The 22,887-nt window shown below is 44.9% G+C and overlaps 1 protein-coding gene across 2 annotated transcripts in view; it reads left to right on the forward strand.

The window, feature by feature from the left end:
• The window catches only part of CHUK (component of inhibitor of nuclear factor kappa B kinase complex), a 192,203-nt gene that overhangs the window by 161,433 nt on the left and 7,883 nt on the right, over positions 1-22,887 (forward strand). For both annotated transcript variants that reach the window (XM_077250778.1, XM_077250779.1), the window contains 5 exons: positions 1,577-1,626; positions 1,707-1,803; positions 3,281-3,428; positions 9,734-9,855; positions 12,767-12,866. In XM_077250778.1, coding sequence (XP_077106893.1) covers positions 1,577-1,626; positions 1,707-1,803; positions 3,281-3,428; positions 9,734-9,855; positions 12,767-12,866 — 517 coding nt within the window. The remainder of the gene's footprint in view (positions 1-1,576; positions 1,627-1,706; positions 1,804-3,280; positions 3,429-9,733; positions 9,856-12,766; positions 12,867-22,887) is intronic.

Raw genomic sequence — 22,887 nt, forward strand, 5'->3', positions numbered from 1 at the left:
TAAAGCTAAATCAACAAACTTACCGGTATTTCAATGGGAACTAAGGGCCTGCTTTTGGCTAATGAAATGGTCCATGTCCGGTTCCATATTTGTCACTGCTAGTCGTAACAAATGAAGCAATTGTTCTCTTGATACCATGGTTTCCTAGGGATTCCAAATTGCTATTAGTAAAATACATATATATAGCGCTACAAAAGCAATATACCAGCAATAAAATTGCCCACACAGAGACATACAGGCTGCATCAATGCAGTCTGATCAGTGCTCATCAATGCAGTCTTGCCAGTCAATATCCTTTCATCCTCACCAGTACCCATACTGGTGGAACTCTGCTTTTACCTAAGGCTCAGACTGGTGTGGTGCGAGAGTCCCCAATAGGCAGCATAGTCCCCAATAGGCAGGTAAATGTCCCCAATAGGCAGGTAAATGTCCCTAGTAGGCAGCATAGTACCCAATAGGCAGGTAAATGTCCCCAATAGGCATCATAGTCCCCAACAGGCAGGTAAATGTCCCCAATACGCAGGTAAATGTCCCCTATAGGCAGCATAGGTCCCCAACTGGCATGATAGACCGGACCTGGCGGTAAAAAAAAAAAAAATACCAGTGCTCACCTATGTCCCCCCGCTGCTCTGAAGAGGCGCCCGCTCGACTCAGTCTTCTTTCACAGGCCGCGTGACGTCATCAGGCCGTGCAGGAGGCGTGATGACAATCACGTGGTCTGTGCTGCATACGGAGGGCCGTGCATCGCCTTTCCTCGCCGCGTCGTCGTTCTGCCCACAATTACACGGCCTACCGGCATTGAGCTGTAGTGAAGTTCAATGTCGGTCGGGCCAAGGGGCAGGATAAATGGCATAGAATCATAGACTGGTAGAGTTGGAAGGGACCTCCTGGGTCATCTGGTCCAACCCACTGCTCAAAGCAGGAGTCACTAAATCATCCCAGACAGAGGTCTGACCAGCCTCTGTTTGAAAACTTCCATGGAAGGAGAACTCACCACCTCTTGTGGTATGTCCTTGGCTGGCCGCTTGTGGCCCTCGGGCCGTAGTATGAGGAACCCTGCTCTAAAGCATAATTAATGTAAAATTAAAATAATACTTATACTCACCTCAATGTCCAGTCAGCTGCGCCAACATCATGTTGTTCCCCAGAGTGATGTTCACTCTAGGCTGGTGCTTACTGCCGCAGGCAGGCCAGAAGTCATGGCCTGGTGCCTACTGTAGGCTGGACTTGTGGGCATGAGTAGTTCACAGAGCAGGTGCTGTAATCTCCGGCCTACAGTGAAAACCAGAGCAGAGGAGAACTGGACAGCAGGCAGGGGACAGTGGGGGCAGCCGGTATGGTTTCAGGGTTTTTTTGTTTTTTTTTTCTTTTTGTTTTTTTACCTACTGTTAGCTTTCTACTGTTCCGCAAGATTACCGCCACAGGTGGCTGCCATTTTACTGAATTTATGTGGAACAAATTATGAAAAATTAGTGTTGTCCAGCCACCAGGATTTTGTAATTTTTTTTTTAAATAGCATTTCCTAAGGTAGGAGATACTTTATCACAAATGTAATCTTTCCTTTCACTTTATTCAGGGAACAGAAGGCTATCGAATTATACAAGCAATTAAAGCCACGGGCTCCAGGTACACTACCTCTCTGCGCTATGTCTACACATCAGATTAAGAGTTGGCACGAATATTATTCTTTTTTTTTTTCTTTGCAGATAATGCCTACAGTGATAGTACAGAGATGGTTAAAACAATTGTACTCACTGTGCAGGGCCAGGATAAGGTTCTAAAGGAGCTTTTTGGACATTTAAGGTACTTAGATGAGGTGGCAAAAACTAAAGTGCCATTGTGAGTGTTAGAATAATGTAATAAACTGTAGATTTCCCACCTCAAGGGGAGCTGGATGGATTCAGAAGTGATGAAAGTGCTGTACAATTATGCTATAAGGTTGAATTATAAAAGGAAAATATGAGACTCCTATAAAATCTATTTACTAGCATTAGTTTTTTATGACCACTATACGGTTTCATCTTGAAAAAGCCTCCAGCACTTAGTAAATGTATACAATGTATTTTATTTTCTGTCCTTGGGGGGCAGCAAATTGGATATCGGCTGCTGCTACTGGGAGCCTAACACTAAAAAAAGGTTTGACTTCTACGGGGCTATGATCCTCCTTCAGGCCCTGCAAAAATTCATTGTGTAGGTCGGTGTATGTATGTGGTAGACATTCTTGCTTTTCTGCAGGAAAATGCTATTGTATGTTGTGTTTTTTCCCCACTTGCCGGCGAGTCTTTGCTACTGCGTAATGACTCGCCATGCCTGCGCAAAAGTTCAATGCAGACACTGCCTATGGGAGAGCGGACAGGGTTGGCGTAACCGCGTGCGTGCATAGCGCATGCATGTGATTACAGTGCCAGACAGGTCAGTGTGACGCCATTATAATGAAGACAGGAGGCAGTGCTATTACCTGTATGCCCATAGTAATAGATCAAAATCGTCCATGAGGTGACAGTTTCCCTTTAATTAGAGGGTTGCAGAACTTTTTATCTCACTTTTTTATTAATATTTAATACCTACAGATTGCTGATTCTTAAGTTTGTAATGTAACAGTACAAATTGTGCCCTAACTCCGCCCACAAAGTAGGTCTTGATGTGGGCACTGGTGTCATGACGTAATCTTTCATTGCACGCGCTCAGCATTCAGTTGTGAAAGCTGTGTGTGCATGCTTATAGAGCAGGAAGATATTAAAATGCTGGTGGCTGTGAAAACACAGCTGCCAGCCCAAGCACTGTGGTGCTGCCCTGGGGTCGTAGAAAAGGTCATCACGAGCTGTAAATGACCCACGGGCCTGAGGTTCCCCACCCTTTCTTTAGGACTTACCATGTCACTTCTGTCGTCCAGTTACATACTTTTTTTTTCTCACTCACTCTTAATTTCTTTTCACATTGAATTAGGAGAAATGTCTCCCACACATGTTTCTGTAGTTATCTTTAACCAGCCTGATTCTTATTTATGATGCCTATATTCTTGGCCCTGGATTGTTGGTTTTTTTTGTTTGTTTTTTTATGTCTTTTTATCCCTTCAGAAAGCGGTCATTTTTCTGTCCCTGCTCATCGTGTTGCCTGAGTACATGCTGGTTTAGCTTAGTACTTTTTGAGGCTTAGGTTTAGACTCCAGTACCAAAGGTGCCACTGCCCTCCATGAACTCAACAAGAAATTGGTTTTCCAATGAGAATGCAAACCTTTTTAATTGTAGTCTGATCCATATGCTATATGTTGTTTCTTTAGCCGGCTTCTTGGCTGTAAACAGAAAATTATTGATTTACTACCTCAAATTGAGATGACTGTGAATAATATAAAGGAAGCTGACAATTCGCTGATGCAGATGCAGGCCAAAAGGCAGCGAGAGATCTGGCACCTTCTGAAAATAGCTTGTGTAAGTATTCTAAAATATTGTGCTCACTAGGTGTTTGGGGATTTTTCGCTTTTTTTTTCTTCCACATTGACAAGGAAACTGTATGACTCTCTATATATGAGGCCATACAGCCTCGGTACTCAGTGATATTGTCGCACTACACTATCCAAGTCTGATGAAGCATGCTATGATTGTGGTATTTTTATGTAAATGCAGTAGATGGTTAATGCACCTTTTAATATGGCCATGTGCATGAATCCTGTAGATTAAAAAAAAATGTGCAGGTTCCAATGGAAAAAATTATAGAAGAAAATGTACAATATGAAAAAAAATCTAAAATAAAAAGTTTGTCAAAGTCCTTGCATATCCACAAGACATGCCTTTAAAGTATAGTAGATGTGATTTGACCAATGGGACCTGCTTTTAGCTTAAGAACAGAGTATTGATTTATTTTTCTAATTCTAACCCTACTCCACTGACTACAGCTGCTGTCAAGGCTCGGTTCTCAAGATGGTACCCTAGGAGGTACCCACATTTACTACACATGGAAGTCATATCCTGTGCTTATACCATAAATCTTAAAGAAGCGAATGCTCCTTAAAATTACACGATTGAAAGCAACCATAATATCCTGATGCATTGCAAAAAAACAGTGATACACTGATGTTTCAAAACTCCTTACTGCCATGTTGTTCATGCAGAAGGGTTAAAACTCCTTAATTTGGTGTGGGGGGGGGGTGGCGATCTAGTGGAGCAGAGAGGACCCGTCTGGGCAGAGCTCCCATAATCCTGACCTAAATCCTGCTGCCATATCACCCAAGAGGACCTACCCGGGCATTGCTGTGTTCCCCTGGGCACCTGGAGATTTCCGGCTTCTGAGGAGGTGCGAAGTCGGATGGGTTTAGGGGAAGCCCGCGTGGAGGACATCCGTCTCAGGAGGAGCTGGCTGGACAGTGTGTGGAACTCCCGGAGGTACACAAGGGAGATTGCACGCTATGGGCCCCGTGCTCCCCTCCTCATTAATAGCATAGAACGCCGGCCAGCCCCAGCATCTGCACTAACGCTAGTGCCTTTCCCTCTGCTCCCGCAGATCGCATGACAGATGCGACGTGTGGCCATCCTTCGCAATCCGTCGCTAATACAAGTCTATGGGAAAAAAACGGATCCTACGGGCACGCATTGAAACGGATCTGAAAAGACGGAAGTGTGAAAGAGGCCATAGTGGTTACCACGCTGGGGTCCGTTATAAGACGTTTATTACACTTCTATGCTGCTTTGTGGGAGAGACTGCAGTCATCATGATAAACCACAAATAACAAGTTGTTCATGTTAGGGTACCGTCTCACAGTGGCACTTTGATCGCTACGACGGCACGATCCGTGACGTTCCAGCGATATCCATACGATATCGCTGTGTCTGACACGCAGCAGCGATCAGGGACACCGCTGTGCTCTGCTTTCACTTTACGGCCGGCAGTCAGTCAGTGCGGGAAACAGATGGCAAGGGACCTGACGGACACCGGAATGTGAGTATGTACTGTTTGTTTGTTTTTTTACATTTACGACGGTAACCAGGGTAAACATCGGGTTACTAAGCGCGGCCCTGCGCTTAGTAACCCGATGTTTACCCTGGTTACCCGGGGACCTCGGCATCGTTGGTCGCTGGAGAGCTGTCTGTGTGACAGCTCCCCAGCAACCACACAACGACTTACCAACGATCACGGCCAGGTCGTATCGCTGGTCGTGATCGTTGGTAAATCGTTTTGTGTAACGGTACCCTTAGACTATATGCTGAGCCCTCTTTACTCTGTTTTACTTCCCTGGCCCTCCCCCTCTCTGAAGCCATAACTGCAAGTGTGGCAGTCAACTACTGATGCTGCAATAGATTATCTTTGCAAGATGCCTGCAAGCTGTACAGCTACTTGGCACGGAACTGTTAATACTGTTACTTTCTAGTGAACCAGGCAGATAACACCTGCGCCCCATTAAAGTGCTGTTGTGGCTGGAAACAAAGGGATAAGAAGTCTACTTAATTAATCTATCATAATTTTAAAATCTTAACCATGCACCGTTCAAGAACCTCAGATGCGGCAGAAAAGTTAAAGTATGTACGATCTGAACCTCCTGATAACTCACGGCCACACAGACACAATCCATCAGGGGTTAAGACCGCAGGCCAGTGAAAAAAACCATACTTCTGATAGTGAGGACGGGGTGGATAAAGAAGATTAACTTTGAAACAGGCATGTGAACAGTTAATGCAAGCTACACTGCTCAAAAAAATAAAGGGAACACTCAAATATCACATCCTAGATCTGAATGAAGGAAATATTCTCATTGAATACTTTGTTCTGTACAAAGTTGAATGTGCTGACAATAAAATCACACAAAAATCATCAATGGAAATCAAATTTATTAACCAATGGAGGTCTGGATTTGGAATCCCACTCAAAATCAAAGTGGAAAATACAATTACAGGTTGATCCATCTTCAATGGAAATGCCTCAAGACAAGGAAGTTATGCTCACTAGTGTGTGTGTGGCCTCCATGTGCCTGTATGACCTCCCTACAATATGCGGGCATGCCCCTGATGAGGCGGCAGATGGTCTCCTGAGGGATCTCCTCCCAGATCTGGGCTAAAGCATCCGCCAACTCCTGGACAGTCTGTGATGCAACGTGACGTTGGTGGATGGTGCGAGACATTTTGTCCCAGATGTGTTCAATCAGATTCAGGTCTAGGGAACAGACGGGCCAGTCCATAGCTTCAATGCCTTCATCTTGCAGGAACTGCTGGCACACTCCAGCCACATGAGGTCTGGCATTGTCCTGCATTACTAGGAACCCAGTGCCAACTGCACCAGCATATGGTCTTACAAGGGGTCTAAGGATCTCATCTCGGTACCTAATGGCAGTCAGGCTACCTCTGGCGAGCACATGAAGGGCTGTGCGGCCCTCCAAAGAAATGCCACCCCACACCATTACTGACCCACTGCCAAACTGGTCATGCTGAAGGATGTTGCAGGCAGCAGATCGCTCTCCACGGCATCTCCAGACTGTCACATCTGTCAAATGTGCTCAGTGTGAACCTGCTTTCATCTGTGAAGAGCACAGGGCGCCAGTGGTGAATTTGCCAATTCTGGTGTTCTGTGACAAATGCCAAGCGTCCTGCACGGTGTTGGGCTGTGAGCACAACCCTCATTTGTGGACATCGGGCACTTAGACCATCCTCATGCAGTGCTCCTCCTGTTCCTCCTTGCACAATGGCTGAGGTAGCGGTCCTGCTGCTGGGTTGTTGCCCTCCTACAGCCCCCTCCACATCTCCTGGTGTACTGGCCTGTCTCCTGGTAGTGCCTCCAGCCTCTGGACACTACGCTGACACACAGAAAACCTTCTGGCCATAGCTCACATTGATGTGCCATCCTGGATGAGCTGCACTACCTGAGCCACTTGTGTGGGTTGTAGAGTCCATCTCATGCTACCACGAGTTTGAAAGCACAACCAACATTCAAAAGTGACTAAAACATAAGCCAGAAAGCATTGGCACTGAGATGTGGTCTGTGGTCCCCACCTGCAGAACCACTCCTTTGAATGTGTCTTGATAATTGCCAATAATTTCAATCTGTTGTCTATTCCATTTGCGCAACAGCATGTGAAATTGATTGTCTAACAGTGTTGCTTCCTAAGTGGACAGTTTGATTTCACAGAAGTTTGATTGACTTGGAGTTATATTCTGTTAAGTGTTCCCTATATTTTTGAGCAGTGTATATCTCAAACTAAGACATCCCTGACTGGGAAAATAGAAGAGGTGCATTCTGAAGTGGGGTGTCTCCGACAAGATATGTAGTCCATGGGTGGTCGAATCACGGAAGTTGAATCAAGGGTGTCTCACCTGGAAGATAATTTTGTACCTATGGAGACTATACTGACAAAAGTGGCTGCCTCCACATCTGCTTGGAAGCAGAAGGCGGATGACTTGGAGAATAGATTATGCCAGAATAATATCCTCATTATTGGGCTGCCAGAGCGTTCAGAAGGTCAGCGGCCTGAACAATTCCTGGAGAGCTGGTTCAAAGATACTCTAGGGGATGAATTCTCCTCAACATTCTCTGTGGAAAGGGCCCATACGGTTCCTACAAGGCCTCTTCCTCCGTGCGTCCCACCGAGACCCTTTCTGGCGCGCCTCTTAAATTCTAGATGCAGAGATGCTATACTCCGCATGGCTAGGTAAAAAAGCCCCATCAAAATCAATAATGCTACTATTTTAATATTCCCGAATTTTTCTGTGGAGTTTCAGAAACCGCGGTCTCAATTCATGAAGATAAAGAAACAACTCGGAGAAAGGATCATTCTATACTCAATGATTTACCCTGCCCGACTTCGAATTGTTTGAGGGTTCTTCCTCCTTTTTTACGGCCCCAGCAGAAGCCGAGGAATGGATGCGGTCCCATGTGGGAGTGAGTGGGAAACAATCCTGAACTGTTTGCTGCCGCCTCTATATGGGTGTATAGGAAATGGAACTCTTTTATTGTGTTTTTTATGATAGGAGCTCTTTCCACCAACGTCCAGGATAACAACCATACCGGACTCTGTGTTCAGAGATGGTACCCTCTTTTTTTGGACTGTGACAGGAGCATGAAACTGCTCTCTTTTGAAGCATATTTTGTTCTTTCTTGTTTTAGTTTTGTTAGTTGTTGTTTATATGGGAACTACTGCCATGATGTTATCCATTATATATAGAAAATGTGATTTGTGTGACAATGTATATCATATTTGGATGAAGGGGCATAGAATCTGATATTACATGTATGACCTGGAATGTGAGAGGTCTTGGGTCGCCCCAAAAGAGAGGTATAGTATTTTTCCAGATACGACATTCTCATCCTCCTATTGTAGCCCTGGTTGAAACGCACCTTACCAGAGATTTGGCACGTTGTGTGCAAAAGCCATGGGTGCAATGGTCCGTACATGCATTCCATACTAGCTACACTAGAGGGGTATCTCTATTAATACGCAAAGATGTTAGGTGGGAGGTTCGGAGAGATCCTGAGGGGCGTTTTATCTTTGTACATGAAATTTGAAAGACTACGTTATTATGTGTATATATAATTTCCCCCCCAGCTAATATGTCAATTATAAAAAAAGGCAGTGAGCTTTGCTTTATAATATCCTGATGCACATGTTATGTGCATGGGGGATTTCAATTTAGTTATGGATGATTGCCTTGATAGGCTCAGATCAGATGGTGGGGTTTTGGGGGTGACTCCCTCTCTGTCTCGATTATCAATACTCATGGAAGGTGGTGGTTGGTTAGATTTGTGGAGATTGCACCATCCTGACATGAGAATTCACCTGTCATTCATCTGTTAGATGCACTTTTTCCCGCTTGGACTACATATTTAGATCTAGTAACCTAGCGGTGTGGGAGTAGGAGTATTTCAGATCACAGCCCGGTAATACTTAAACTTAGGTTTGGTCAGGCAAGACATAACTTAGTTTGGAAGCTAAATCCATTCTGGTTGAAGCTGATAGGCCCTAACGACAGGACCATAGACCAACTGGACTGTTTCATCTCGTCCCATCCTGACCCACAAAATATTAATATGTTTTGGGATGCCCGCAAAGCATACATGAGAGGGTGTCTATCCTCTACAATATCTTCCATTAAAGAGTGACTTCGCAAGAGGATGGTGATATGGAAAAGCGTTTGAGGGACTCAGATGCAGCTTATATAGCTAATCAAACAAGTGAGAACAGAGTTGAGTAGTTACACTCTTATAGATTATATAATCAATATACATACACTAAATCTAAGCGAATAAGCTGTTCTTTACTCTGCAGGCGTATTTTGAACTGAGAAACCAATCTTGTAAACTTTTAGCATTTACGGTGTGCCAACATAATATACCTAATACCTAATCCCAAAAGCCACCACCTGCTGTCGTTCAGCCTTTATTATAACGCTCATCATTCTCTTCTGCTCGCCGACAGAGCAGGGGAGAATGATGACAGCCGGCTTCACCACCAGCGTCCGGGGAACAGCGCTTACTGTAACGCTTCTTCCCCGATGCCTATGCTCTCTGTGTGCACGTGTGTGGGACGTTTTGCCGTTCGCGCTTTCGGCAAAAGACAGACATGTCAGCGTGTTTTGCCCATGGACACACGGTCTGTGGAAACACACTGACGTGCACAGACCCATTCATTTGAATGGGTCTACATGTGTACGTGTCTCCATTACGTGTGAAAACTGTCACCACACGTACCGGAGACACGGACGTGTGAAATGGACCTTAAGTGTAGAAATAACAACCTTCTTTCTTCTCATTTTAGACTCAGAGCTCTGCACGTTCTCTAGGATCTTCCAGCTTAGAAACGAATCGTACATCAGGGTGGCCAGACCCCAATTCTCCACAGGCTCTTTCATCCATGCTGATCCCAAAAGACAAAAACAAGTATGATGCACTATAATTAAAGGGGTATTCCCATCTCTAAAATCCTATCTCAATATGTAGTAGGTGTAATAATATTAATATTAGCAGATACGTTCAATTAGAAATGTAGTGTAGTTTTTCTGATTTGCTTTTTCTCTTTCCTCTATGTTCAGGCATTGCAGAACCTTAGATATCCATGGTTACTACCACTGATATGATGACAGCTACTTGCTAGTGGTCGTAACCTTGGATAACTAAGGTCCTTCAATGAATACGCATGAGGAATGGGACGTAGAGAATCAGAAAAACTATGCTACATTTCTGATTGGAGGTATTTAGTAATATTATTATTACATTACTACATATTGGAATACGATCTTGGAGATGGGAATACGCCTTTAAAGTATTATTTTTATTTTTTTGGGAAGTTGGGCACATATATCCTTAATCTTACTGTATAATTAATCTGTCACCACCTTAGATTTGTCTAAACTATTAATATGGGCATACAGGCCTCATATCAGATGCCTGGTTGCTGAGAAATCATCTTTTATTACTTTATGTAAATGACCTCTTCCAGGCTCTGGGGCTGATGGTGCCTGGAAGAGAACTGTGCCTCAAGAACTTGTTTTGCATGAAGGGGGAGTTACCAGTGAGACAAGTAACCAGCACAGAACAGGAGAAATGAAATTTGTCTTCTTGCAAACAAATATTTTGCTTCTCTAAGCAATGTTGTATTGCAACAACATTTCAACCCTGTTTGCCTGTGTGCTGGAAGCTGAAGCTGATAGGAACCTGCAGGTGTGTCAGTAATAATCACACAGCTCTGCAATGAGATCAGGAGAGAGTACAGAACGGCCATCACACTGATAACCATTACATATCAAACTGGGTAACACTGGTAACCATTACACATCACACTGGTAACTACCCTTGTATTTAAAACAAGTTCTGGAGGCAGAGTTATCCTCCAGGCACCCTCCGTCCCAGAGCCTGGAAGAGATGATAAAAGATGATTTCTCAGCAACAAGGCATCTGATATGAGGCATACAGGTATCACTCTTCTTGGCGTTCTATAACCTATATGCCCATATTAATAGTTTACATAGGTCAAATGTGGTGACAGAGATTCCCTTTAAGACCTAATATAAAAACAAAATAAGCAAATACCCTTCTGTAAATAAATGAATTGCAACATTGTTTGAAAATAATGTAGTGTACTTAACAGGGCATTTCCATTTCAAAGATCCTATTTCAATATGTACTAGATGTAATGTTAATAATAGTAATTGCCTCCAATTAGATATACGGTATGCCGTATTTTTCGGACTATAAAACACACTTTTTTCCTCAAAAAATGTGGAGGAAAATGGGGGTTGCGTCTTTTATAATCCAGATTTCCCTAATCTGGCTGTGGTGGGGGAGCTGCATAGCAGCGGGTCACAGGAGGCAGGAGCCAGCTGCTGCAGATAACTCCTGTGCCTGCTGCTAAAGAGAAATTAATATTCACTCCATTCCACACCCATGTGCATGCAAAGGAGTGAATATTCATTTCTCTTTAACAGCGAGCATAGTGTTAGCCGCAACAGCCGGCTTCTTGCAGCTGCTCGGCATTCCAGTGTGCCGGCTACTTAAGGCAATCACTGTTCACTGCATTCCACTCCCATAGGCGTGGAATGCACTGAATACTCCTTCCCTTTCGTAGCGGCACACGTGAAAGCCCAACAGCTGCAGGAACCCAGCGGCTAACACTGTCCTCGCTAAAGAGCAATGAATACTCACTGCGCTCCACGCACAGTCCCGGCATGGAGAACAGTGAGTATTCCGGCAGCTGTCCTCGGCAGCTTGTAAGCAGCGCATTACGTCACTGCTGTGCACTGCTTACAAGCATAAAGCAGCTCATGGCACTGAAGCAGGACGCTGCAAGGGAGCGCAGGCAAGATAAGAATTTTTTTTTTTTAATAATTTTTTTTATTTCTGCCGGGGGCCATGCGCTGTTTTCTGGGACATAGTGCGCGGGCGCATGCTCAGTAATGCTTTATGGCTTTGCCCGCAGATGGGCAAAGCATACTGCGTGTGTGCGAGCGAAGATTGCATTGCGCACTCACGAGCTATGGAGGACAAGTACTCTAATTCACAAACATATTGCGGACAACAGGGATGGATGAGGTGGAGAAAGACGAAACGCCACCCATCGTCGGACCGGAAAAAAGGGATTTACATATCCCGCCAATTTGAGGTGACAGGTTCCCTTTAACTATGTGCACTATCAAGAACCCAACCAGTGATAATAATAAACTCCTTACTAACTGCGCAAGCGTGGCCAGGAAATCTATAGTGGCCATAACCATGGATACCTGAGTAACTGTGATACCCTGCAAGTGGGGTAAGCAATACAAGTGAAAAAGAAAGTAAACAGAATATCTAATTAGAGATAATTACTAATATTATTAATATTATACCTAAAACATATTGAAATAGGATCTTTGAGATAGGAATACCCCTGTAACATAATTTATATAAAAATAAACATAAAGCCATCCCGCCACATCAAGGTGACCCAATTGGGGATAGTCCTAATCTCTAATATTCAAACCTTACCATATGTCAAATGACGTAATGTGAATAAGGGTTGAGGAGGACTGAGACTCGACTAATGGACACCCAACCATGGGGAACTATATGAATGTAATGTCCAGCTCGCATAAAAGGGATGCCACACCCTTATTTGCACAGATCACAAAAACTGAAACAAAAGCCTAAAGAGATTAACTGGAATATAGTCTAAAAATGTTCCATATTTATCAAGGTGGTTATTGTGTTTGATAACTCTAGCGTACTGTAAGATTGTGTAGCCTAAGTTCACAACAGTTTTTAGTTGCTTGGCTATAATAAATAAATTACTGAATTATAACTTTCTGTTTATTTTTAGAGAGCCCTTTAAACGTGCCATAGATGAAAACCTGTTTTATCAGAAGCAGCTCAGCACCTTGATAATGGAGAGCACAATGGAACAAGAAAAAAGCTTAGTTGTAAGTGTGTGTAAATATATAAGTATTATATATACATTAGATGGTGGCCCGATTCTAACGCATCGGGTATTCTAGAATATGTATGTAGTTTATTTATGAAGTTTTCAGAATAATGCAATTTATACACAGGATTCGGCCGGCCGCGACCAATTAGCGAAGCGTGGTTCAAATTCGGCGCCAATTCGCGGGCGGACTGCAACTGTCGCTGATTGTTCGTGACCAGGCGTGACCAATCAGTGAAGCCAGGGCCGGCTCCAGGTGTTTGAGGGCCCCGGGCGAAACAGTCTCAGTGGGCCCCCCTCTTTAACACATACCGTGATTCATGATGCACAGATACAGCATAGAAATATAGCACAGCCAAGTAGCATATAACATAGCCCACGTAGTATATTGCCCAGCCACGTAGTATATAGCACAGTCCAAGTAGTATATTGCCCAGCCACGTAGTATATTGCCCAGCCACGTAGTATATAGCACAGACACATAGTATATTGCCCAGCCACCTAGTATATAGCACAGACACGTAGTATATTGCCCAGCCACATAGTATATTGCACAGCCACGTAGTATATTACACAGCCACGTAGTATATAGCACAGCCACGTAGTATATAGCACAGAGACATAGTATATAACACTGCCCATGCAGTATATAACCCAGGCCACGTAGTATAGAGCACAGCAATGTAGTTTATTGCCCAGCCACGTAATATATACCACAGCCACGTAGTATATAGCACAGCCCACATAGTACATAGCACAGAGATGTAGTATATAACACAGCCCACGCAGTGTCTAACACAGCCCATGTAGTAAATAGCAATGTGGGCACCATATCTCTGTTAAAAAAAATAATTAAAATAAAAAATAGTTATATACTCACCTTCCGTTGGCTCCCGGATCCAGCCCAGGCATTTACCGATGCTCCTCGTGACGCTGTGGTCCCAAGAGTGCATTGCGGTCTCGCAAGATGATGACGTAGCGGTCTCGCGAGACCGCTAATTCATCATCTCGCGAGACCGCAATGCATGGACCAGACCGTCGCGAGGAGCTGGAAAGGTGCCGGAAGGTGAGTATATAATGATTTTTTATTTTTTTTTTTTATTATTTTTAACATTAGATCTTTTTACTATTGATTCTGCATAGGCAGCATCAATAGTAAATAAAAGTTGGTCACACAGGGTTAATAGCGTTAATGGACTGGGTAACACCGCTGCATAACGCGGTCCGTTAACGCTGCCATTAACCCTGTGTGAGCGCTGACTGGAGGTGAGTATGGAGCCGGCACTGACGGCAAGGGAGTAGGGAGCGGCCATTTCACGGCCGCACTGTGCCCATCGCTGATTGGTCAAACGGCCACGACCAATCAGCAACTTGGGATTTCCGTGACAGACAGACAGACTGAATTGACCCTTAGACAATTATATAGTAGATATACAGTAGTGCTTGAAAGTTGTGAATCCTTAAGGATATTCCATATTTCTGTAGAAATCTGACCTAAAAACAAATCTAATAAGTTAGTCAAAAATATTGGATTGTGTCATATTGTAAATACGAAAAATTATCCAATATCAGATGTCTGAGTTGTGAAAGTATGTGAGTGACCTCATTGTGCAGCAGTTTGGATCTAAACGTTTCTGGTAGCTGTTGATTAGTTCTGTACTTCACTTTTCTGGAATCTTATCCTCCCTACAAAACTGCTTCATTTCTGTTATGATGGTGTTCTTCTCACATAAGCTGCTGCTTCAGGCCCTTCCACAACATTTCTGTAGGGTTAAGGTGAACCTGATGTGACAAATCCATAGGCTGCATGATTTCTACCATGTATGTTTGACTCAGAAACACTGCAGTGGAAATAAAAGGGGAGTAGAGAAGAAGATTTTGTGAGGATCGGAGATTACGTGCAGATAACCACCGGGAGACTAGGTCACAGATGTATGGAGGAGATAGGTTGTGGATGGCTTTGTATGCCAAATTTTGGATTTTGAACACTGAGTCTCTGAGCAATGGGAAACCAGTGAAGGGATTGACAGAGAGGAGAGGCCGGGGAATAGCAGGGGGATTGTTGGATTAGTCGGACAGCAGTTAAGAAGAGGTGGGAGAGTGTTAGAGGAGAGGCAACAAAGCAGGAGGTTGTAGTAGTCGAGGGAGGAGATGATGAGGGCATGCGCTAGTGCTTTTGGAGATCCTTGGTTGAGGAATTTGCGGATCTGGGAAATATTTTGGGGTTTGCAGGAAGTGGAAAGGGCTTGGATATATGGTTTGAAGGAGAGATCAGTGTCCAGGGTTACCTCAACCCAGCGAGCTTCCGGTGGTGGGGAGAGTGGGCAGCTATGGACTATGATTGATAGGTCTGTTTGGGGGGGGGTTGAGCGAGATGGGGAAGTTAAGTTTTAGAAATGTAGCAGAGAAAAAAGACGAAATTCCATACAGACATTGTGGGATTCTGGTTATTAAGGAGGTAATATCAGGTCCAGAGAGGTAGGTCTGTGTGTCATCAGCATAGAGGTGATCCTGAAAGCCGTGGGACTCTTATGAGCTCTCCCAGGTAGAAGGTGTAGATGGAGAAGAGCAGGAGTCTTGGAACTGAATCTTGGGGCACACTGACAGATAGGGGGGTGAGGTGAGGAGGTGGTGTGTGAGTGGAAGATGGTGAATGTCCGGTCTTTTAGGTATGAGGAGATCCAAGATAGGGCCACGTCGGTGATGCCAAGAGATGAGTGAATCTGTAGTAAGAGGGAATGCTCCACTGTATCGAAGGCAGATGACTGATCCAGGAGGAGCAGTACTGTCGCTTGGATTTGGCAGTTAGTAGGTCATTGATGACTTGGGTCATGGCAGTTTCAGTAAAATGGTGAGGTCGGAAGCCAGATTGTAAGCTGTCATAGAGGGAGCAGGAGGAGAGGTGGGCGGACAGTTCAAAATAGAAGTGCTGTTTCAGTAGTTTTGAGGTATCGGGTAGAAGTGATATGGAGCGATAGCTAGACAGAGGGTATGTGTCAAGGAAGGGCTTTTTGAGGATGGATGTAATTGAGGCATGTTTTAAGCATGAGGGAAAGACACCAGGTGTTGGTGATCGGTAGAAGAGATGGGTAAGGTTTGGGATGAAGACTAGTGAGGTTTGGAACTAAGTGGGATGGGATTGGGTCAAGTTCACAGGTGGTGAGATGTGATTTGGAGAATAAAGAGGAAAGATGATCTTCTGTAATGGTGGAGAAGCTAGTAGGGATGAGTAGTTATGAGGAGGAGCTGTAGGGGACTGTAGGCCAAAGCTTTCTCTGATGTTATCAGTCTTCTGCTTGAAGAATGAGGCAAAGTTTTTAGCTGAAAGGAAAGGAGAGCGAGGAGGCGCTGGGGGACAGAGAAGTGAATTGAAAGTGTTGAATGGCTGTTAAGAATAATGTTCTCTTCAGAATCCGCTCCTGGACAGATTTCCTGACACTTTCCTTTAGAATTTGCTGATAAAATTCAGAATTCATTGTTCCATTAATGATGACAGTTGTCCTGGCCCAGATGCAGCAAAACAGGCAAAACTATCATACTACCACCACTGGATGTTTCACAGATTGTATGAGGTTTTTTAATGAGGTGACTTTTTCTCCAAACTTAACACTACTCATTTAACTAATAGTTTCTATTTTCCCTTCACCCATGACAGTACAACTGAGAAAGGGATCCGCCCCGCCAGGACAGGAAACCTACTGAATATAAAAGGGTGGTACCGCTTCAGTTGGGTTTCCTGTCCTGACGGTGACCCTAGTGCTGAAGTCACAGCGGTTTTGAAGACTGATATTTCCACTCACTCATGCCTGTCCCGGCATTGGAGCTCCTCACTATGCAGAAACATATGGGAGGACAGCAGCAGGAGCTTCGCCAGGTTCTATGCCTGGTCATCAGCACACTAAGAGGAGTAGTCGCTCAAGTGGAAGGAGCGGCAGTCGACCTGACCGGAGGTCACAGGACTCCTCAGCATCTAGGAGGGACGTCGTCCGTACTCCTGATCAGCTTCCAATTCCGGTACAGCAGGTGGTGAGTGATCTTCGTGAATGTCACCTTTTGTGGTAATGGGCTAGATTTTATGCTTGATTGCCAGGGCCAAGGAATGCTAGTGCCAAGACAAAGGACAAGGAATGTGCCCTTTGTAAAGTCCCGCTAGCAGTTCAATGGCAGAAAAATCTCTGGGTTGACTATTCAAAAGACTATTCAGGAAGAGACCCTTGACTTCGCCACTAGCCTTAGGGCCATGATTAGGGCAGAAGTTAAAGGGTCCTTAAAATTAGCCTTTAAAAAGGGGAGCAAAAAAGGCCATGGGCTCGTTAAGGATTCTGAAGCCTCACAATCCGGTGAGGAATATCGTGGGGAACCTCAGTCTCCCTCTCCCTCCACCTCCCTATCCACTGACTCCTCCTCGGACAGCGATGTAGGAGGCCGACCATGCTTTCTGGCTGAGAACACAGATAGACTGGTTGAAACGATGTCTACGATAGGCATAAATGAGGAAAAGTCGCCTAAATCCTTAGAGGATGTTATGTTCGGGGGTCTGGAAGGAAAAAAGAAAGCACACATTCCCGGTTAATGCTAGGGTAAAAGCGCTTATAGAGGAGGAGTTGGAAGAAGCCTGAGAAATCCGGAAGCCTCCTCTCATCTTCTAAAAGAAGATACCCCTTCGAGGAAAAAGACTCAGAAGGGTGGGATAAAATCCCTAAATTTGATGGGGCTGTGGCCAGGTCATCTAAGAAGTTGTCCCTACCCTTAGAGGACTCTGGCATGCTAAGAGACCCATTGAACAAGAAAGCAGATGGGTTCTTGAGGCACACCTGGGCGGCCGCCGCAGGGAGTATGAAACCGGCAATAGCCAGAACATGTACTGCCCGCTCCCATATGGTCTGGCTGCAGCAGATAGAGGAACAGCTGAGGAGTAAGGTTCCAAGAGACAGGATCCTGGCCAATATGACCCTGGTACAAGGGGCAGCAGCCTTACTAGCGGGCTCCTCAGCAGCTTCCGTGAGACTGGCAGCTAGAGCAGCAGGCCTATCTAATGCAGCTAGGCACGCCTTATGGCTAAAGGGGGTGTCCTGGTAGCCTGCCTTCAAAGAATAGACTTTGTTCCATCTCGTGTAACGGTCTATACCTCTATGGTTAGAAGCTGGAGAAGCAGGGGATAAAAAGAAAGGATTCCCTCATTTTCCGTTGGAGACTAGGAAACCTTCCTTTCGGAGGAGGAAATTTATTAGTAGAGGCTGCCTCCCCTGGGGATAGAGAGAGCTGGGACTTCAAAGACAGGAAAGGATCTGGGTACATGTTTAGAGGACCCTCTACATCATCAAAAAAGCCCTCCCATTGACATCAGGTCAGAGATAGGAGGGAGACTCTTTTTTTTTTCCCTTCCTGGGTGAACATCTCCTCCAGTCGTTGGGTACAGAGTATCATCCGAGAGGGCCTAAAAATAGACTTCATTGGTGCACCCTGGCAGACTTTTGTGTTGACACCCCACAGGAAATCCCCAGGAGAACAACTAGCCTTGGAGGCGGAGGTGTTGGGACTGGTGCAAAAGCAGGTTCTAAGAGAAGTCCCGAGGGAAGAGGAAGAAAGGGGATATTATTCCCCCCTCTTTTTGATACAAAAACTGGACGGTTTACTAAGAACTATTGTCAATTTGAGACCTGTGGGTTGTGAATTACTCCTTTAAAATGGAGGCGGTAAATACGGTGATAAAGATGTTGTTCCAGGACAGCTTCATGGCAGTTATAGATTTAAAAGATGCCTATTATCATGTCCCAATCCATCGGGACCATCAAAAATTCCTAAAGGTAGCGCTGTATGTCCAGGGACAGATCAGACACTACCAGTATTCAGCCCTCCCATTCGGTCTGTCTATAGCGCCAAGAGTATTTACCAAAATAATGTCATAGGTCATGTCCTTCCTTCGTTCTTGGGACGTAGTTATCATCCTGTACCTGGACGACTTCCTTATAGTAGGGAGGTCGGTAGATAACTGTTAATATCAAATAGAAGAAGTGACTGCGACCCTAAAAGAACTGGGCTAGAAGGTAAATACCCTCAAGTCGAGGTTAGCACCGGAGAAATAACAATCCTTCCTCGGGTTGGTTCTGGATTCAGAGCGCCAGCTCTGTCTCCTGCCGGAGAACAAGATAACCAAAATAGAGGGTCTCGCACTGTCGGCAATACAGCAGCCTGTAATGGCACTGAGGAAGGTAATGTCCCTGCTGGGATCACTAACATCCTGTATGCCCGCTGTAGGTTGGGCACAATTTCACCTGAAACAACTGCAGTGGGAGGCCCTGTTAGCACAAAAATTGTTGAAAGGGCATTTAGAGGAAGAAAATACACCTTTCTGTGGGCGTTAGAGATTCCCTAATTTGGTGGACTGTAAAGGACCATTTGGCATCCGGGGTCCAATGGTTGAGGCCGGTAGAGGAAGTAATCACGATAGACGCAGATGGTATGGGATGGGGTGCACATCTAGGTGCCCTCTCGGTACAGGGGTCCTGGTCCCCGCTGGAAAGAGATCAGGTCTCGAATGGAAGGAGCTGTGGGCTGTGGAAAAAGCCCTAAGAAATTTCCTCCCTTTCCTTCAGGGTCGCCATACTCGGGTCAATTTGGACAATTATGCAGTGGTGGCTTATATCAACCACCAGGGGGAAACAAAGTCCCTTTCCCTTATGAGGGCAACGACCGTCCTGTTCTATTTAGCAGAACAACACCTCTCACAGCTCTTCACATAAAGGGTATCGAAAACACAAAAGTGGACTATCTGAGTCACAAGAGGCTAAGGCACGGAGAATAGTTTTTAAATTCCGGGTGTTCCAACAAATTGTACAGGATTGGAGCATGCCGGAGATAGAACTGTTAGAGACTTTTCACAACAGTGAGCTTCTGCTCGCTAGATCCAAGGGAAGATCCGTTTGTGGTAGATGCCCATCAGATACCTTAAAAGTTCAGCCTGGCCTACGTGTTTCCCACGATAGCAATGATTCCGGTGATAGTGAGAAAAATCAGAGAGGAGCAAGCGAGAGTACTTCTCATTGCTCTGTTTTGGACAAAAAGACCATGGTTCTCCCTCCTAAGATGGATGTCGGTCACCGATCCATGGATTCTACCAGAGATTCCAGACCTGCTTACCCAGGGACCAGTATGTCACTCTCAGGTGAAGGGCTTCGATCTGGCAGCCTGGATTTTGAGAGGGTGTTACTGAGTCAGCAGGGATTCTCACCAAGGTTAGTCTCTACCCTGTTGGAGTAGGAAGCCGATTACATCTAAAACTTATGGTAGAACATGGAAAAGGTTCCTGAAGTTTCTAGGGCAACCTTTCGGGGACGAGGCTCTGGTACAAGCTATTTTAGAATTTCTACAGGCGGGTTTGCAGCTATGGTTGGCAACCAATACTCTCAAGGTACAAGTGTCGGCGTTAGGGGCCTTGTATAATTGCAACCTAGCATCCAGTAGGTGGGTGTCCCGCTTTATTAAATCCTGTAGTAGGTCTAGACCGGTCATAATTCAAAAAGCTCCTCCGTGGGATCTGAACCTAGTTTTAGAGGCACTAACTAGGAGTCCATTTGAGCCCTTACAGGAGTTGTCAGCAAAACTCCTCACGCTTAAAACGGTGTTACTAGTGGCATTAACATCAGCCCCTTAGGGTGAGTGACTTACAAGCCCTGTCTATATGTCCTCCATACACACAGGTATTTGAGGACATGGTGGTTCTAAGACCAGATCCGGCCTGTCTCCCCAAGGTAGTTTCTAAGTTCCATTGGAGCTAGGAGATCATTGCCCTCATTCTGTGATAATCCTAGGAATCCAGTGGAGGAAAAGTTTCATACGTTAGACGTGAGGAGATCCATGTTACAATCCATGTCCATGACTAGTCCATGGAGGAAGGATCAGTCCCTATTTGTAGTTTTCCAGGGTAGCAGAAAAGGTTATGGGGTATCCAAAAGTACCATTGCTAGATGGATCAGGGAGGCCATTAGCTCTTGCTATGCTGCGTGTGGCGCTCTGGTTCCTGAAGGCATCAAGGCTCACTCCATCAGAGCCGTAGCTACCTCCTGGGCAGAAAAAGCAGAGGTATCGATTGATCAGATATGTAAGGCCACTACCTGGTCCTCAACATCTACCTTCTTTAAACACTACCGACTGAATCTGTCCTCCTCTACTGATCAAACCTTTGGTTAAAAGGGAGCTGCAAGTGGTGGTCCTTCCCTAAGGTGTTTCATTCTCCAAAAACCTCTCCGGTGTGCTGTCATGGGTGAAGGGAAAACACCAAGATTACTTACCGGTAGCCGGGTTTTCCGGAACCCATGACAGCACCCGCATATTTTCCCCCCTTTTCACTCTATGGTGTGCACTTTAGTTGGGTGCTTTTTTTGATATTTTGTGTTGGTAGTTTGCCATGTGAACTCACCAGGGGGACCTCTCATGCTCTGTAAACCAACTGAAGTGAGGAAGAGGTACCGCCCTTTTATTTTCACTAGGTTTCCTGTCCTGGCGGGGCAGATCCCGCTCAGGTGTGCTGTCATGGGTTCTGGAAAAAACTGCTACCGGTAAGTAACCTTGGTGGTTTGGTCTCATCCGTACACAAAACATTGTACTAATAGCTTTCTAGTTTGTCCAGGTGATCCTTAGGCTAGGTTCACATTGCGTTAGTGGGTGTCCGCTGACGGAATCCGTCTCATAGCGGCACTAACGCAATGTAACGGATCCGTTAGCGCACCCATTGACCGCAATGTATGTAACCATCCCTAACGCATGCCATTTTTGGCATGCGTTAGCGATGTTCCGTTATTTTGTGACGGGCCTCGAACGCTGTCTGCAGCGTTTTTGGGTCCGTTCTCGCTAGCGCAGATCGGGCATCTGCGCTAGCGAGATCGCTAAACGCGATGCTTTTTGGACATTGCGTTAACGCAGTCTGTTAGCATATGCGCTAAACGGACTGCACTAACGCAATGCGAACCTAGCCTTAGAAAACTGAAGACAGCAAGGTTCTTTTTGGAGAGCAGTGGCTTTCTTCTGACAATCCCTACCATGCAAACCATTGTTGTTCAGTGTCCTGCTGATGGTGGACTCATGAACGTTAACATTAGCTAATGTAAGCGAGGCTTTCAGATGCGCCTAAAGGTTATTTTGGGTTCCCTTATGATCTTGCGTAGTGTTGTAAGCATTGCTACTCGAACATTCCTGGCGAGGGTAATAATGGTCTTCAATTTCCGTTATATGTGCACAGTGTGACTGGATTTCTGGCGTCTGAACTCCTTAGAGATGGTTTAGTAACTGTTTCCACCCTGATGAGCATCAACAACTTTTTTTCTGAGGTCCTTTTGTTGGTCCAAAGATACACTTCAACAAATGTGTTGTGATAATGGAACTTTGATAGATCCCTGTTCTGTCAAGAAAACAGGACGATCACGCACATCTGATTGCCATTGATTGAAAACTCAAGACTAATTTCAACTTCAAGTTATCGGCTAATCCTGAAGGTTCACATACATTTGCCACTGACAGACTACAAATTTAACCCTTTCACGCCGTGACCATTTTCCATATTTTCGTGTTCATTTTTCTTCTCCTTCCTCCCAGAGCCATAACTTTTTACTTTTCTGTCAATATAGCAGAGCTTGTTTTTTGCTGGATAAGTAGTACTTTTCACTGACAGCATTCATTATTTTATATTTTGACAGATGGGACTTTTTCAAACTTAGCGATACCAAATATCTGGGGGGTTTATTATTGTTTGTTGCTATCTTTAATCGGGCAAAAGTGGTGGTGATTTTAACTTTTGTCCTTTTTTTTCTTCTCATATTTAAAAAAAAAAAAAACGTTTTTCACTTTTTACTGGATTTAATAGTCCACTTGGGGGACTTGAAGGTGTGATCATCCAATCACTTGTGCTTTACATAGCAGTGCATCAGGAATAAAATCATGATCTCCTGTGAATGCGAGCCACAGGCTGGCTTTTACAGGAGTATTGTAATGACAGACATGGGGGTCTTAAGCCCATTAGCGCC

This window comes from Ranitomeya variabilis, chromosome 4, assembly GCF_051348905.1.
Source record: "Ranitomeya variabilis isolate aRanVar5 chromosome 4, aRanVar5.hap1, whole genome shotgun sequence".
NCBI lineage: Eukaryota > Metazoa > Chordata > Amphibia > Anura > Dendrobatidae > Ranitomeya > Ranitomeya variabilis.